At 44.7% G+C, this 18,700-nt stretch overlaps 1 protein-coding gene across 5 annotated transcripts in view; it reads left to right on the top strand.

Annotated features, from left to right (window-relative positions):
• pav (kinesin family member pavarotti) overlaps positions 1-18,700 on the top strand; it is a 67,678-nt gene that overhangs the window by 35,343 nt on the left and 13,635 nt on the right. For 4 of the 5 annotated variants that reach the window (XR_010565912.2, XM_065438822.2, XM_065438821.2 and 1 more), the window contains 6 exons: positions 4,159-4,308; positions 7,227-7,337; positions 7,814-7,985; positions 12,998-13,111; positions 16,481-16,542; positions 17,816-17,909. Coding sequence is in view for 4 of the 5 variants with exons in the window: in XM_065438822.2 (XP_065294894.1) it covers positions 4,159-4,308; positions 7,227-7,337; positions 7,814-7,985; positions 12,998-13,111; positions 16,481-16,542; positions 17,816-17,909 (703 nt within the window). In the remaining variant the exon portion in view is untranslated. The remainder of the gene's footprint in view (positions 1-4,158; positions 4,309-7,226; positions 7,338-7,813; positions 7,986-12,997; positions 13,112-16,480; positions 16,543-17,815; positions 17,910-18,700) is intronic. The other variant, XM_065438824.2, reaches the window with a different exon arrangement.

Genomic DNA, 18,700 nt, shown 5'->3' with positions numbered 1-18,700 from the left:
GCCGCTGATATGAAAAATTAAAAGGCAATGAACTGAACAAGTTGAGGACAAATATGTTAATGAAACTTTGTCATTCAAGAACCGTGCTTACATTCTTGTATATATGCAATGGCTAGTGAAAAATCTCAATGACGCTGTCGCTTGTTCCAATGTATTACGCAGGAGTAGCTGTCCCTTGTCGTGTATCGTGAGTAATTGCACCAAAGTTATAGTCGCGACAGAGAGCACGTATAGAAAGCAGGAGTTCTGCAAGATATATGAGGGCAAGTCAAATGAATGAGCCAACAACGGGGTACTTTATTTAAAAGTAGTCTTCATGAGAATTTAGACATTTGTCCTATTGACTAACGAGCTGCGTGATTCCCGTCTTATAAAACTCCTTGGGTTGCTGCTTCAAAAAGTCTGTATCTGGTTCCCTTGAGCTGTTTTTTCGGTTGCCCCAAAATGTAGAAGTCGCAAGGTGACAGGTCTGAGCTCTATTGCGGATGTTGCAGCGTTTCCCACTTAAACTTTCCCAGTTTTATATTAACCACATAAGCGACGTGGGGAGAGGCATTGTCGTGGAACAAGATGACCCTATTCGTCAATTTTCCACGTTGTTCGTTCTTGGTTGCGACACGCTGCCGTTCTGGCGTTTCACAATATCGGAAACAATTGATAGCCTCTCAAGATTTAGCAAATTCTATCAGTAATGGACCCTGTCGATCGAAAAAAAAAGTCAACAACACCTTTCCAGCGGAAATGACGGCCTTTACGTTCTTTGGGCGTGGTAAATTCGAATGTTTCCATTGTAAGCTTTGCCGTCGTGTTTCAGGTTCGTAGTAGTGGCACCAAGGTTCATCCCCGATCACAGTTGCAAACAAGAAGTCGTCATGCTCGTTGTCATACCCGATCAAATGAGTCAAGGCAGCGCGAAACTTCTCCGCCTTCTCGCGATGGATAAAAATCTTGGGGATCCATTGCGCACGAAAGAGCCGATAACCGAGAAGCTCATGAAATATGGCGCGAACCGAACCGTGACTGATGTTCAGACGGTCTGCCAGTTCATCGATGCTTATCCTCCGTTCTTGTTTCAGCAGCTCATGAACCTTTGAAATTGTGTGGGGGGTGATTGCACGATGGTTTTGGCCGGGTCTTGGAATGTCTTTGCAACGTCCTTTGAACCGTTTGCTTCAACGCTTCACAGTGGTCAATGAAATGCAGTGTTCAACGTACACGGCAGTCATATGGTGATTAATTTCTGTTTTGGAAACACCTTCAGCTGTCAAAAACTTCGCGACACCGAGCTGTTCAACTTTTGAAGTGTCCATTATGTGATGCAACCATATTCAACCCAGTGTATGAGAGCATTAAAGAACATTTATCTTCGCACCTGCGTGTCACTTTTGTAAATGAGACATGCCATTCTCCTGCGCGCATGCCTCGCAGATAATGAACCGAACCATTATTGCGCGGTTAGGGTAGGCTCACTTTCATTTGACTCGTCCTCGTACATTAGAAATGCAAAGATACAATGGGATATGCAAATGCGAAAATACGGCTTGATAAAGGACAAAAAAGTGTAACTGGAAACAAAGTTCCCTGCATGTATACGCAAAACCTCGCAACAAGATATTTAAGTATACGTATAAGTCTCCAATGAGTCTATGTATGTAAGAAGAAGTAACTGTATATAATGCGTCAAACAAGGCAAATAAACATGTTGCACAATCATAGATTCACAGAATCCTAGATTCCGCCCCCATTCCGCCCCGATGTATTGCGCGCGACAGAAGGCGGCGCGCTTGCTCCCCGCTGTTCTCCTTTGCGCACACAAGACTGAGCCACCATCGTCGGCTCACCTATTCCGCCTCCCCTCCTACGCTTTCACTCGCACATACAGCATACAGCGCGTGGTCACGATGTTATCACCCTTGGACTTTATACGAAACATGGGGGCGATGGCAGGAATGCGCCTGGAGTGTCCATATAATTGCTTTCGCAATAATATAATAAACGTATCCGGCAACTGAAGCGTACCATCGCCCATTACTTTCCGCAAAAGAAGTATCAAAATCGAACTTTCACCATGCGACAATTCGCTGCGCCGCAACAATGTATTTTTTTTTTTCTGTAAGGCGGAGGCACCGAAATGAAAAAAAAAAAACGCATAGGAAAGTATGTTGGCCAGAATCTAATGCCTACTTCGGGCACCTAATGGGGCTACGGAAGGAATACCGAAGAAAACATGAGATGCTTGGTCCACTGAGAACCATACGCATACTGCTCAGTATCCTACAGCGGCGAAACAAGACTTTCCGGAAAGGTTATACGCTCAAGGAATGCGGTGCAATCCTTCGAGTTCCCACAGGGATGGCGGCGAGCGACCATTGTTTTTTTTTTCTCGTCTCCTAGCCAGAAAGCGTCCAAAACCCTGTCCGGTGAAAATCCACTCGGCCAGAGCAAACCGAACGCGCACCGAAGTGCACCGCACGGTGGTCGGGGCCATACGAGAAAAACGTATGCGCTCTGGCTGGCTCTGGCAGCCCGCGGGTAGGATAGTGAGAACAAAAAAAATTGAAGAGGCTCATTGTGTCCTCGTGAATAAAAGTCAAAGTAGAAAAAGTAAATAAGAACGTAGTTACTTTGGCTGGCTTTAGTGTCTTGACATGGACGTTCTGGGGTAGGCTAAAAAAATGTTGATATTTTTTTATGTGACATGACGGCACAAATGGACCATCCCAACACTTCGTCCTATTGGACCTCGCTGCCTGCTTTGTCAACTCATCTGCTAGTGTGTTGATTTGGCTTGTCTCGTATGTTCCGATGTAAGACTTTAGAAAAGTCAATAGACCTTTGGCGTCAAATGTTTATACCAACATTAAACCCACAAAGTTCCGCAATTGAAAATCTAAAGCACAACTTTGGAAATGTCAATGCACCTTTCACATCAAGAGCTTATGAGATTTATACCGATAAAGTTTCGCAATTGATATCCATGCGCTCCATAGATTCCGTGGCCTCAGTGAGATGCCGCGGCGAGCCCTCTCAATATCAAAGCGCCCTTGAAACTTTGTGCTCGGATGGGACTGCTTGGCGTTATGTGACTCCCAGTGTATGGGCGTTGCCACGAAATCCAGTCCGAGTTTGCCATCTTCGCGGTTAAATGTCTTTTCGAGCGTCAAAAAGACATTGTATACAAAATCCAGAGTGATTTCCGGCGCCGGGGGTCGCTTTGGTCGGCGGTGCATGGACAGCACGAAAAAATTTCGGGGGGGGGGGGGGGCTGAAGCCCCATAAGCCCCCCCCTCCCCCAGGCTACGCCCCTGACCAGGGTCTGTATTCTCTGTTGGGGATACTCCTGCATGACGTGGCATCTGACGCAACGCCTCACAGGAGCGACTGTCATTTTGTCCCCTTGCCAATCGGTATCCACTGAAAGTGGTGCATCCCGAAAAGAGATCAACTGAAAGTATCGCTCCAGGAAGTAGGCAGGCTGCAGACCAAGCATGTACTGCGAAAATTGGCTATGTATTTGGTTTGTTAGCTTGCCGCCTCCCTCTTTAGCTCACTAGCTAGACTGCCCCAGAAAAGTAGCAGATCCTGCTTTGATCTGCAGACTGGGATGAATTTTTCAACTCCAGAGCTTTCAGGGTTACTTGCAGCAGTTTGCTCTGTAGCAAAAGTTGACTTTGCTTCTCGCTGTCATTCTGTTGCACTGGACAGTGACCTTAAGTCCAACCTTTAATTCTTTGAATTTCTTTCTTGTGCAGCTCTGTCTTCATTCCAGTAGATGCCAACTTTACCTTTCATGAAACTTCCTTCACCTTGGGAGCTTTTCCAAAACCAATTTGAATATGTCTGTCGTCAGAGCCTCGCATGAAATCGAAGGTTTGACAGCAACCAGCCTAGCTGTGGTAGTACATTGAAGGAGTGTGAAATGATCTTGAATCTTGAATGATTGTGAACAAGGCTCCCGTATGGGGAGCCAAGATGTAATTATATTTTCAGTTCTTTTGGTCGTATCTTCAGACTCTTCAGTTTCTTCAGAGCCTCGCAAAGTGAGGAGAAATTTGTGATGACGTGAGCCAGTCCAAGGCGCTCAAGGTGCAGATGGCCGAGTGCCGGCCCTTGCCGTGCACTGATGAGTTTTGCTCTGCTGTCTTTTTTTCTACACAGGAGCACAAGGTTCTGCGGATGGACCTCAAGGCTCGGGAGCAGCAGGTGATTCTGCTCGAGAAGAAACTGTCCAACGCGGAGCAGTCCGTCCAAGCCCTCAACCTGGAGCTGGAAGGCATGTTTCGCCAGAAAAAGACTGTGGAGAACATGGTCAGTGACGTGGATGTTTGGTTTATATGCCTTTGTGGGAACATCTGAAAAATATGTGAGAGGGCCGTCATAAGTGCACTACCTTAGCGAATGAGTGAACAAATGGAAACGCTGCAGGAGTTGTCCAGACGCTGCCCAAACTGTAGCAGACTACAGTTGCGAGTCCTCACCCTGACGCCATGCGAGCACTACTCACAGCCCCTCTATAGCGAAGCAAATTTTTTTTAGTGTTATACAGTCAAACCACGATATAACGAATCATGCGGGACTGCCGAAAATTCGTTATTCTGAAAGGTAATTTTAGTGAAAGCCACAAAATTAACGATTCGACCATCGAGTCATAATTTGTCACCATTTGAGCTATCCACAAAAATGTCGCCATTGACTCTCGGCCCGCGCTGTTGCTATTTTCCATAGATTCTGTCCCCACTGAAGCACCATCTTGCACAAGTGGCACGCGCAAAGCAGATGCTGACGCTGAGAAAATTACTGACAAAAAAGGGAGCTCCATGTCACTTCTGAAGCGCAATGTTTCTTGTTTGTTTTTCACATTCCTTGCTGTGGACACTGCAACTGTCTTGCTCGAGGCGGACACATGAACTGTGCCAAACTGCAAGTGCGCATAAACGGCACTGTCTGGAAAGTGCAATGTGCGACCGTATAGAATCGCCGCGAGCACAGATTACATTTCTCCACGGGCGTAGCTAGTATGGCCGTAGCAAGAAGTGCGAAAGGAAGAGATGCGCAGAAAGGACAAAAGAAGAAAAATATGTGCCTCCGTTGCTAGGCAACACTTGCCTGGATGGAGCATGCACTTGGAAAACCCAGTGTGTCATCACCTCTGCATGGATATATAGAAAAGTTCTTGAGCATTTATTTTTTTTATTGAGCACCGCCTCGGGTTTTCTGAACGCGTGCGCCACGGTGTCTGCTGTCTGTGCTAGCCTACAGTTTCGGCTACCGTGATGGATACATCAAAATGCAAGAATCCCCAGATTTCGGAACATTAATTTGTAGTACTGAGGCATCGTTAACACAACACTGAAACTGAATAACGATCCTTATTCTGAAAAGTTTGGTATTCTGAAGTTCGTAATACTGAAATATTTTTACATTTAAACCATTAGAAGTTGGCAGGGGATTTCTGTGGCAGGAATGTGGTTTTTGTTGTAACAAAGTTTTACTGTATTCATGGTGTCTACCAACTGGGAGTTACAACATCGTTTTGTGGCTTTCACTAAAACTACCTTTCAGAATAACAAATTTTCGGCAGTCCCAGTGTGATGACACACTGGGATTTCTGAATGGTCCAGCAATCTGAAAAGGTTGTTAATGTGGTTTTTGTTGTAACAAAGTTTTACTGTATTCATGGTGTCTACCAACCGGGAAAGCTGAGAGTTTTCGGGGATTTTGAGTAGTCTGGAAATACTCGCGGAATTTGTGCTTCTGTCAGGGAAAATTAGCTGGAATTTTATTGAAAGGGAACAACAGTTATGGTAATGCTAGCTCGAGTAACATAGAGGAATCTTAACGAATCACCTTTGACATGCTGTGTTGTTGGCTGGAGGAGTTGCCAGTGTACAGTCAGTGACCGACTTTCCTGATGCCTGGTAGTTTGGACGGCTTGGCGGCGCCACCACGTACCCTATACAGCCTATGTACAACATCCGAAATTTCGGATCCAAGAACCGTTTGGGCATCTGATTTTCCAGACTTTTTTCCCTGACCGCATATCCGAAACGGCATTAATCAAAGCCACCACCACTGCCATTTCAATTACCTCACTGCCTCAAACAGCGCTCTTGCACGCAGATCCGCTGGTAGCTGTAGCAGTATGTATTCCGTAAACAATATGTATTCCGTAATTATACATGTTTGCACCTGCAGTCTCCTGTCACAGTACGAGCACCAGTGCCAAATAAGTATACTGGCAGGCCTTCAGAGCTTTTTCGGATGCACCTGCAGTGAATTTAGCCGTTAATGAATATAAAAGAATTAATTTTTTTCCTACTGCCCGATTTTTCAGACGTTTTCACGACCCCTAGGGAGTCTGAAATATTGGACGATGACTGTACAACACGCCAAAGAGGATGCTTCAAATAGTCCGTCAGGTGAACACACAGCGGAAGGACGAGAATAGAAAGGACCTTTGCACTGAGGAATGAATGGGAAAGGAAGTGTGCCGCCGGTTCTTTGAAGGGGTTTGAGCTCAGAAAACAGTGTTGGCTGACGCTGAGATGCAGGTGTCCCTCATCCAAACCAAAATAAACTCTTTAAAGCAGTGAAACACGACACTGAGGCTTTCAGCGCTGGCTGAGGGAGTATGTTGGGACAGTTGAGGTTCCAGCTGTTGATAGAGAATCTGACTTGTGACAAAATTCAAGTCTCGCACCAGTGAGCTTGCTATCAGTTGATAGAAATAGCTCATCTTCAAAAATATTTGCTTCTGTATGCATCTCCTTTTTGTTCTTATTTGGGAATGTTTGACAATGGGTTTTACCATTTTTTTCAAAGACGTTTATTTATTTTTTTTTGCAGTTCATTTTACTAAGCCCTCCCTTCTGTTTTCCTTTTCAATAAAATAAGCACTACTTCTTACTGTTCAAACTTAAGTCTTTTTTAAGCTTTTAACATGCTTACTAGAGAGCCACACCAGCCCGTCTTGACATAAAATAGTTCTGTGAAACTCGGGCAATTTTGCAAAAGCACTCGAGGAAAACCTGGAAAGCTCGCGGAATTTGGAAATGTCAAGTTGGTAGATGCCCTGTACATACTCTCGTGGAAAAACTCAGTCATGGGCAGATTTTTTAGATGCCAGATTTTCACTGGTGATTTCACTTAACTACGCTACTGGAAAATGTGCTTCTGCTGTGAGGTAGCACTGGTGATATGATCAACACTCTCCTCTCTGTGTGCAGCTGGATGAGAAGCAGATGCAGCTGAACAAGGAGGCCATGGAGAAAGTCCAGATGCATCACCGGATGCAGGAGCAGATCCAGCTAGAGCGGGAGAGGATGAAGCGAGCCATGGTAGGGTGCTTGTGCAGTCCCTTGTTCTTGCATTGGAGAGACGTCGTAACTCTCCATAGAAGCTATAGTGTTCTGCTGTTCTATTTAAGCAACCTGCCCTGTATTCATTTGTGCTGTTAGGTATGTTCCTTAACTGCCACAGTGGCTACAATAACCTGCTGCTGAGTGTAGGGTCATGGGATCAATTATGATATAGTGTATATGCACAAAGAATCAAAAGTAGTTGAAATGAATCTGGAGTCATAACCACTATGGCCTCACTTGTAATCCCAGCATTGCCTTAGGGTGTCAAACCTTATTTGATCAATAATTTTGTGGGCACGGCAGCGGTTTGTGCAACTTTGTTCCACACTGAAATTTGGAGTGCTATATTTCACTTTATTACAATGGAATCTTGGTGGGAGATACCACAGACATTGGTCGAGATGACTAGTGCGCTGAAGTGATGTTTCAGTGTATAAATGTATGACTCGCAGAACCAGCTGCTTGCCGACAAGCAGGCCGAGCTGGAGGCCAAGCTGAGCGTGAACCACGAGAAGTTCCGCATCCTGCGTGAAGTGCTCAACGGGGCAGACTGGGACGCGCCCGAGCCGTCTGCACCTCCCGCACCTGCGGAGAGTGGCGTGACGACCCGCTCTGCTGCTGCCAGTGAGTCCTGATCTGCTGGAGAGTGGCACTGCTTTTAGTCAAGCATTGGTGGAGCTGCTTGCGGGTTCACTGGGATTGCATGGCTGCTGCTTGCGTGAATGTGCAGTTTACTGCTTGAGCCAATCGAACTCCTGTGTTACACCGATGCTGCCTTCTCACTTCTGCACGCTTTTTTTTTTTAGTTATTGAGCTGTCGCTGCAGCGGAAGATTTATTGTTTTGACATCCTTTGTTTGAAGGTGCAGCTGCTTCACATGTTGTACATATCTGCAGTTTCTATTACAAATGTAAAAAAAAAAAGCTGCTCAAGTCTAGTGATTTTACTCCGGTGGCATTGATTTAGGCACCAATCGTGTCCATTGATTTTATTGAGTCCTTTGTTTAATGCATGCAATATATTTAAACCCCTGCCTGCCTCTGTATTATGTTTGTGCGAGCCATTTTATCATCGTGTAGTATTGAGAGTGCTTTCGCTGCATTTTCTTATAAGGCTTTTTATCAATGTGCTGCAAATGTAACAGTGCATTCATGAAATGGGTGACCACCCCCATTTTTCTTTTTTTCTTAGCCTAGGCATGCTCTTGTGACTTCAAGTGACTCCTTAAAAATCGCATGCATGCATTGACTGTGTTTTGAGGTATTTGCCTGCGCATGTCAGCAGAATAGGAACTTTTTGCTTGCGCATGTATTTCTATTGCACAACGTGTGCATTGTCAATGTGATGATGTTTAGCTTTTCTTGACCTGCCGGACAAGCAGGACAAAAAATGACCTTCATTCAGAGACCTAGTTTGCATGATGGCTGTTGGTTTGGTGTCGTTGTGAAACACTTCTTCGAAGCTGAATAGAAATTTCGCTTTTTTTTGCATGCGCTGCTTTATTTGTGTAATTTAGCACTGGTAAAAAATGTTTATATGTGTTGGTACATAAAAAAAAGCTTAGTACCTACATCAGAACAATTTCTATGCACTTTAAAAAGACAAGTGCTGCCTTCTGAATGGAATGTTACGTAGCAGTTTTGTCGTGGGCTTTTGCAACTGGATAATTTGGCAGAATGAAGTGCTTGTGAGAATTTCATTCTTCAGCCACTAGGTTTAGGTTCCTTCATTTATTTCACTTTTAGAGTTGTTTTTAAGCTGAAATGCCTGCATCAAACTTTTATTGCTGGATACTCGCATGTGCGAAGTATATGGAAATGGTTACTGTGAGACGTCTGAACTGACTGACTTCTTGGCATGTATAGTCGCTTAATTGCTTGGAGAAAATAAAATGGCGATAAGCTGCCACTGAAATTTTAAGCCTTGCATGCCACTGATAGTGGAGCTGCTAAGATCTGTCCTCCACGTGAATCAAGAGTTGCCGTTCTACCCCTAATGCAAAACAGTGATGCGATAGCTGGTTCAATACTATGTACGCAGCAAGTCTTGAAATTGTTTAGTCTGCTATCAGTTGGTACAAATGTTATTGGACGCATTGCTCTTCAGAAAACTTTCAATGTTAACTAGTCAGTACCATCTTTTACGGGGACGGTACTCCTCGGTGGCAAAAACATGACTTTTGCCTGAGAAATGCCTGAAACATCAACATACCTTTACTTCATGAAATAACTGGTTATTGTTGCTTGTTGCGTGCGAGAAATTGGAGCGGAAAGCACAATTTTTCAGAGTTCTTGCAGGTGGTGCAGTCCGCGCAAACTGACGGGAGAAACGACACACATGTCCTCGAAAACATCAAGGGCGTCATTGGCCTCTTTAGCAGTGTGGCGCGGCACTTAGCACGCATCCATGACGGGCGCATTTTGGCTATCGGAGTCGGGCTCTTCGTCGCCCAGTACATCCAGTATCTCGTCATCGTTGAGGCGACCGGCAACGGCACTATCGATGTGGATGTATTCGTCTAGCGGGACGTCCAGAGGCAGAAGTCTGTCGAAGCAACTGTCATCTTCCTCGGCGTTTTGGTTAACATCCGCATCCCTGGCTTCCAAAGAATCGCCGTCATGGACAAAGCCGCTGTGTCGGAAGCGGTTCACAATTACTGCGGGCGGCGTGTTGCTCCACATGTGCGCCAACCATGTGCACTGCACTGAGCAGAGTTACATCATAATTTTTCTTTGCCTCCATACAGAGCAACATGCGCTTAAGCACTTGTCTTCTGTATCAGCCTTTCGCGTACGTGCTGAGCGTGCTTCTCTTCACGTTGAATTTATTCATTATAACCTGCCGAAGCACCGCTGCCTTCACCGCTTTCAATATTTCTACTTTCACTGCCAAATACTTCGCCTCATACTTCGCCCGAATCGGTGGGGCACGAGAGCACATGGTGGCACGGCTAGGCACGGCAACGAAGTGACGGGTACATGCACGATGTCACAAAAAAACCAAGTATAAACGGAAAGAAAAGCGCAAACAAAATTTAACACACACACACAAAGAAAGTTATGCCGTGTTCGCACACAGGCACCTGACGCAAACCGATAAAAACGACAACAAAAAACTGCACAAGCAAAAGCCAACGTCGGAAATGGTGGACAGAAATACAAAGAAAAAACATGTATGTATAGATTAGGGTTGCTAGCATAGACCGACAACTACTGTGCCGATAACCATATGCAGAGGTAGTGCCAAGCGCCAAAAGCAACTGCAAAGCCAGAAGTACGTCATTGCTGCCATGTTTTTTGAGACGTGGGTTTGTCTATTATGTATCAATAAAATAAACATGGCGGCCTTGACGTATTTCCGGCCTCTCGGCACATGCAAGCATGGCCTTTGAGATCAGCGCAAGCTGGTGGAGATGCAGTCACTGGTGGCGCGATTTGAACACCCCCTAGTGCCACTAGATCCTATATGACTCGCGTGCCTCTGAGCTCCGCGAACTGTCCGAATTAAAGGGAGTTCCGTGCCATACGGTTATGTACCTGTTTGCCGGCACCAGATGGTGCATCCGAATTAACCAACTTTCCAAATTAATGGGAGCCGAAATAATGAGGTTTTACTGTTCATTATGGCACCTCTTAGGGAGCCGGAGTTGTCTAGATGACTGCATCTGAGATTAGTCTTTCTTCTTATTGTATTTTTTTCTTTCTTGGAAGGGGGGGTATGAGGATGGAGGGTTGGTGGCACAAAAATCTCATGATAAACACTCCTTTAATATTTTACTCATTCAGGGCTGCTGGTTTGCATCTGTTTCAGCGAATGTCACCAGGCTGTGTGCTAGACGAGATGCAGGGCTAGGTGACGTCTCGGTACATGTAATAAAATATATTTGTTCATAAGAAATCTAACCATACCTTATAGTATTCGCAACGTTGTAATAAAACAGTCCTCAATTTTGTCCTAATGCAGTTAGAACATGGGGGTACAGCCAGGGTGTCTACCAACCGGGAAAGCCGAGCATTTTCAGGGGTTTTGAATAGTCTGGAAACACTCAGAAACACAAATTCCCCGAGTTTTCCTTATCAGCCAAAATGAGCTGCAACTTTATTGAAAGGGAACGAATGACTCGATAATGCTGGCTGAAGTAACGGAGAGGAATCGCCATTTTGATTACCTCGCTGGCTCGCACCGGCGCATGCCGGCGCTCTCTTGCAGATCCGCTGGCAGTCGTGTAGCCACCATCGCGGCAACGCTAAGCCTAGCTGCTCCGACGTTCGCTATTAATTTGCCTGCTCCTTTTGAGCTGTGTTTCTCATTGAAGGAATTCGCCGCTGTCAGCAGTGGCACCGACTCCGCCTTTGTCGTCCTCGCGATTGGCTTCGAAGCTAGGAACGCTCAAAGCGTTGCATAAGGCTAGTTCCCGCAAGTCAGCTTCGCCTCACTACAGGAATGTTACGCAGTGAAGCACACGCGGAAGTATTGCGGCGAAGCATCACAAGCGTGAGAAGGGGCAATTGTCACTGGGTACAGTATGTATTCCTTAATTATACACGCGTGCACACGCCATCTCCTGTCACAGTACCAGCAACGATATGCCTAGTAAGTGTACTGGCTGGCTTTCAGAACTTTTGCGGGTGTGCCTGTGGTGATTCGAGCCCTTAAGGGCACTAAAAGACATGCATACATTTTTTTCTAACTGCCCGAATTTTCGGACGTTTTCGCGGGCCCTAGGGAATCTAAAAAATCAGATGTTGGCTACAACTGACAAAGAGGATGCTTCAAAAGGTCTGCGTGGCGAACGTGTGGCAGGAGGAGGACAAGAATGGAAAGGACCTACGCATTGAGGAATGAAGAGGAAAGGAACTGTGCTGCGGCCTCTTTGAAGGAGCTTGAGCTAAAAAAAACCAAGTGTTGGCCGATGCCAAGATGCAGGTGTTGCTCATTCAAACCAAAATAAACTCTTTAAAGCAGTGAAGCACGACACTAAGGCGTTGTGCGCAGGCTGAGAGTATGCATCTCCATTTTGTATTTCAGAATGTTCGATTCAATTTTCAATCGGCTTTACCATATTTATCGAAGATGTTTTATTCACTGTGCATTTTACTAACCCCTCCCTTCCGTTATCGTTTTGAATAAAATAAACACTTCTTGCTATTATAATTGGATTAAGCTTTTATTTTTTAACATGCTTAATAGAGGGTGACAGCATGGGCGACATGATGTCAGCCCGTCTTAACATAAAACAAATTTCTGTGCCACTTGGGGAATATTGCAAATGGAAAACTTGGGGAATTTGGAAATATCAACTTGGTAGACACCCCGAGAGCAGGTCGTTCATGTTGTGATGAGCTTCTCTCCTATAAAAGTCGCCTATGACTTTCTCTCAAAACTTGGGTTCATTTTACGTGCAGCATGGCAGACTTGCGCAACTCTGCGCCCATGAGGAGTATATACAACAACTAGCAACTACCGTGAACCAAGTTTGTGTATGCGCTTTACTAAACAGTGTGCATTAGATGCAACGCCGTCAGTTCGTTCTAGAAAGCTTGAAACTGAATTTGCGAAGCAGCCTTAACTGACAGCATTGCAGATGTCAAGGCTGTCAAGATAACATGCCATATCTACGTCACTGCGCGATGCAGGCTGCGCAACAGGTGGACGCGAAATGCACCCGCGGCCTCATCCAGCAAGAAAGGAGAGACAGCCTCAACGCCGTCACTATCGAGAAATGGCTGCCTGCATGCTTGGGCAGTGCGGTGAGATTTAGGAATGGCGGCAGTTTCTGGTGGAGCCAACTCGCAATTTAAATTTTCTAAACGTCTTTTTATCTGCTAAAACATGCAGCATAAAATGAGTGTTTCCTCGGTCACACGTAAGCATGCGGGTGACAATTCTTGCAGTAACGAGTTGCACATTGCAAGTGCGCGCTGAAACTCTGCTGACAGCAGCTCCAAATCGGGCCAGTATCTTCAAATACCTCATTAATAGTGCACCGACAATCCTCATTGGTTTCTCATCAAATGATTCAAACATTTTTGTTAATATGCCTTGTTCAAGAGAGAGAGAGAGAGAAACAACTTTACTGGTCCATTGTGAACTGAAACGCGTTAAGCGTCTGATGGGGTGGCTCCCTCTTCGCGGGCTCCATATGCTTCCAGGGCCGCCTGGCCCCTGTGGATCAGTCGGAGCTGGTCTTCCAGGGCGGGGCTGGACAGCATGATCTCCCATCGCTCGGAAAGAGTGGGGATAGCAGGGGGGTGAGTTATGGGTATAGGTGGGGGGTGGTCAATGGAAAAATTGCACTCTCCTATGACGTGCCGAAGGGTGCCTAATGCATTGCAGTGAGGACATGTGTTCTTATATCTCTCTGGGTACATTTTGTTCTGGAGGCAGGGGTGGGGAAAGGATCCTGCCTTGTTCAAGGTGAGCTGGAATGAGCGGTGCTAATTTGTCCTCCATAAAACCGCTTGGGAGAAGTGGGGAGAGGGTAATATTTTTGTTAGTTATTGAAGATCATGTGCTATGGTGTTATGCCTTTAAGCCAGTGGTTAGGGAAGCAGCAACTTAGTGCTGCAAGATCAATGCTTGGGCTTTTCCCATCCCCAAGCATGTTGTACATATAGAGTTGACCATCACCCAGGTCTTGGCAAAGATACTTTGCAATTGTGTCATGATATGATACAAGATACTCGTGCAACAAGTATCTGAGATACTACCACAATTATTATATACAATATGATACTTTCCATTGTTACTGTAAGGCTTGTTACCCGCCTGCTTACGCAGGACCGAGGAAACATGCATTTGATTTTGTGCCAGGAGATGAAAAATTGTGTTGAAAGTAACCCAGGCTTTCGAAGATCATCACGGGTGACGAGACTTAGTGCTATGGCTTAGACCCTGAAATAGAATAAGCTTCGAGCCAGTGGAAGCCTGCATGTTTACAGAAACTAACAAACAAGCAAAAAAACACTGCCAAGCGCATTCAAATGTGAAAACAATGGCCGTTTTTCTTTTCTTCTGATGTTCATGGAATCATGCACTAAATGTTTCTCCTGGTCAGTCACGAATTTCTCTTGGAGGTCTTGAGGCCAACTAAGAAAGAATGTGCAAAGGAGATGCCTAGACTCTAGAGATTGGTTGATTGACTTCTCCATCATAACACTTCAGTACATGTGGCATCGTCTGTGATGCAGTATGTAGCCTCCCATGGATGGGCCGCCTTCAGAAACACTCAGAATAACAAATGATTGAGGACTTTAACCGAAAAGTGTGTGAGTGGGGTTGAAGATTAATATGCAGAAGACAAAGGTAATGTTCAATAAGCCTGACAATGGAACAAGAATTTAGAATAGCCAGTCAGCCTCTAGAGTCTGTACAGGAGTACATTTATGTACTAGGTCAATTACTCAGAGGACCCTGATCATGAGAAGGAAATTTTTGGAAGGAAAAAAATGGGTTGAAGTGCGTATGGCAGGCATTAACAAATCCTGACTGGAAGCTTACCACTGTCATTAAAAAGAAAAGTGTACAATCATTGCATCCTACCGGTGCTAACATTGGATGGAAACTCTGAGCTTGTGAACAAGTTAAGGACAGCACAAAGACAGTGGAACGAAAAATGTTGGTCGTAACATTGAGGGATGGCAAAGAGCGGTGTTCAATGACTGAACGGGGATAGCCGATATTCTAGCTGACAATAAGAAAAAAAAATGTAGGCAGGCCATGTAATATGTAGGGTAGATAACCAGTGGGCCAGAAGGGATACGAAGGGAATGGTAGCACAGTCGAGGATGGCAGAAAACTAGGGGGGGGGGATGAAATTAGGAAATTCGCAGTTGCAAGTTGGAATCTGCTAGTGCAAGAGGAGTAATTAACATGGAGAGGCCATCATTCCCCGTTTGCCCTATTCATCGCATCTCCCTGCAATTTAAAAAACGAAACAAAAGGAAATTTCAACCATGGACAACATTGAAAGCAGCTGCACAGGAGGTACTCGACAGCATCAAGGTTGAGAGGTTCCAGAGATGCTTCCAACAGTGGTAGCAAAGGTCAAACGAGTGTGTTGTTGCCGACTGGAATTATTTTGAATGGAAAGAGATCAATTTTTCTTAAGTGTAAATAATAATAATAATAATAATAATAATTTTTTTGAGACCATTGTATTGGAGGGTCTCCCCCGTAGTGACAGTAATACGCAGGAGGAGATCCCAAAGTAAAAACTGCAAATGAGACCTCCAATGAACATGCATTGAACAATACGGACATAAGCTATGAGTCAATAAGCTATGAAATATGCATGGAGAAAATATATGAAAAGATAATCGAGAAGTGGGTGACATAAGCTGAAAGACAAAAAGTTGCGGTTGTCAATGTAACGGAATGGGAGGGCTGTGCACTCATTAGGGAGCTGATAGGCAAGTATGGTAAGAAATATGACAAGTCATCTTTCATGTAATAATAAAAATATCGCAGAAGCATTCCGTCTTAGAAACCTGTGCGGGTTTCATTTGTATCTTCGTGCCACATTTGGGTGGGTGACAAATTTTTCCCTTTTATGGTAAGAAAATCTACCGCAGCAGTTTAGCGTCTATAACGTTCTGTTGCTGAGCATAATGTCGCCGGTTATATTTTCAGCCACGTGCGGCCCCACGCTGATTTGTGGCAAAATTTGAGAGCATACGTGTACCTTGCTTTCGAACAAGTTTAAGAACCTCGGGTGGTTGAAATAAATTTTGATCTTCCCACTATGCACCTTCAAATTACGCAGTTCAAACTGGTGTGTACCATTTTTTCTCTTACTGGCTTGGTCCTTGCTGTCAGGAGGCCAGTAGGTGAGAGCAAGTATATTCTTAAATAGGAGTGAGGTTGACTAGACGCAATGACCAACTTTCCTCTAAAATTTGCTGGAAAGTCCCTCAGTGGCATTTCTTGCATTTGTCGTCTTGAACCCAAGCCGAAATACAGTAGGGTTGTGGCATGGTTTATGGCTACCCTGGTGCCCTTGTGGTCTGAATGTGGTGATCAGGCTGCTGTGTCAAGTTTTCTAGTGTTGTGAGATATCCAGAATCACGAATAAGAATTTTGCACTGTTCATTTGTTACATGTGTTTTTCTCTTTTTCAGGAGTATCGGCAACCGGAATGTCATCATCAACTTCCGAGCCCAGGCTTTGTGGCACGCCAAAGGTCATTGCATTTTCTTTATAGCCCATGCATTCATAGAGAGGTTTCTGCGGACACCACTCAGGTGCAAACTGAACAGTGGCAGTTTATTTGCTTTTGTTTACTTGTTTGGAGATAACACTGCACGCAAGCTTATTAAAACGTGTAAAACTATGTGAAGTAACCACGGATAGCCATTGTATGACAACCTGACTTTAACTTTTCATGTTATGGGTATGTGTGGACCATCTCGGAGTATCTGCCGGATGTCAGAGATGTCCATTAAATGTCTGATTATAATGTCTATGCAAGTCCTTTGGGCATTCCAATTAGCTATTTGGTTTCAGCAGGGAACGACCACCACCGTGATCTAGGTACTTTCAATTCATGCTCCGTGTAATATTGATTGCGCTATTCACTAACTAATGAACGTGAAATGGCTACCCATAAAGATGAGGAGAATTGGCAACCATCAAAGAGTGTAGAAGGAAGCTTCAGCACGCAGGGTTGGGGAGAGGGTGGTGTTCCCTAGGAGATATCGAAACTTTTAATGGCAGAAAACCTTGCCTTGAGGTGTGGCTTCTTGCCAGCGTGACGAGTGTTGTCATGACGCCGCACTTAACGCAAAATTCGCATATAACTCGCACCACCACTTTACTGCTAACTTTTTGAAATTTTGGTGCAGGTTATACATGCTGAAATACAGTACTTGCAAAAGTTTGGCAGGATTTCTTTTTCCGTCAGAAAAGAAAAATACCGCACAAGACCTGGCCGCTTTAAATGCTGTTATCAATCACTTGTTAACATCCTCTACAGCTTTTGCATTGATGCCGTATTGGTTAGGTAAGCTTATTGAATATTTTAGAATTAGTTATTTACTAATTATTTTTGCAAAATGAAAAAGGCACTCTTGACTAGCATCAACAGCCGCCATTCATGTAACGCCTTCTTTTATTTTGTAATTCGTTGGCACATTTAGTTGTTGCAACCAATATAAAGTTTCAGTGCACAGAATTAATTGCTGTCTTTCCCAAAACCTCATGTGTCATGTTCTGTATGAATAATTGTTTTAAAAACAACACGCTTAACCTGTATAATACTCCAAGTAGCCACAGACCTTGCTTCGTGCTTTTCTCTGCAACTGTTTGCATTCAACACTGTTGATAAGTAGTTTTTTTAGAAGAACTGTGCAGTGCAACTTCCAATGTTGTGAGGCAACATTGGAAGTGGACACAGATCGTTTAGGTTCCACTCACATTCACTAAAATATCCCTCACACACATCTTGCACCTTTCAGACCACCATGCCTCCGGTGATGCGCCACAGGCGGTCCAGATCTTCTGGTGCCGAGATGTGGGTGGACCACAAGCCGACCGGTACTGTCGACACCGGTGAGAATGTTGATGCACCTTCTGACAGCTTTGCATGCCACTTGAACTGTTGGGTCAGATGCCACGACATCTGCGTGTTGTGCAATTGCTAAAGATAAGAACATTTCCTGCACTTGCCTTGGTGTTTTCACAGAAGCGTGAAGTCCAGGAATCCTTCTGGGCTATTTTGGAGCTGCCATCTGATGAGCCCTCAGGAAAAATTTCACACCTAAATCAGAAGCTTGCTTGTTAAGAATTGTACCACTGTTGTGTTTGCAAACAGGTTTTTGCCACCCTTTGCTGTGGTAAACAATGTGGTAATTTTACCACATTGTTAGAGCTTGTCAACTGGAGTTATATAGGCGAAGTTAGCCCAAGGCAGCTAAGGAGAAAAATTGTCTCAAAAGTAATCCTAATGCACTATATCATACATGCCAATGTTGTTTCCATGACTGTTGGACTTAATTTTTTGGTAATTAAGCTGGTCAGCTCAAGTTCGTTATTCTATTACAATAGAACTTCGTTCATGCGTATTGATAAAAAAAATCCCCCCCCCCCCCCCCAAAAAAAAAAAGATTTGCTAACTGGGGCAATATATGATCCGAAGCCACTAACGAATTCGGCAGACTCAACTGTAACTGTCATCTACGTAATGCAAAGCATTATGTAAATCGCTGCAGCACGAGACGACGATGTGCGCCAATCTGGTGATTCCCCAGCGGGCCAAGACGCTCGTTTGTCATTTTTGCGGCTTCGACAAGCTTGCGTTGAATTCAGCCTGGGTCAGCAGCTTCTTGAGGTGGAGCATTTCG

The sequence above is a fragment of the Dermacentor albipictus genome, chromosome 4, assembly GCF_038994185.2.
Source record: "Dermacentor albipictus isolate Rhodes 1998 colony chromosome 4, USDA_Dalb.pri_finalv2, whole genome shotgun sequence".
NCBI lineage: Eukaryota > Metazoa > Arthropoda > Arachnida > Ixodida > Ixodidae > Dermacentor > Dermacentor albipictus.
This window is presented reverse-complemented; position numbering and strand designations above follow the sequence as displayed.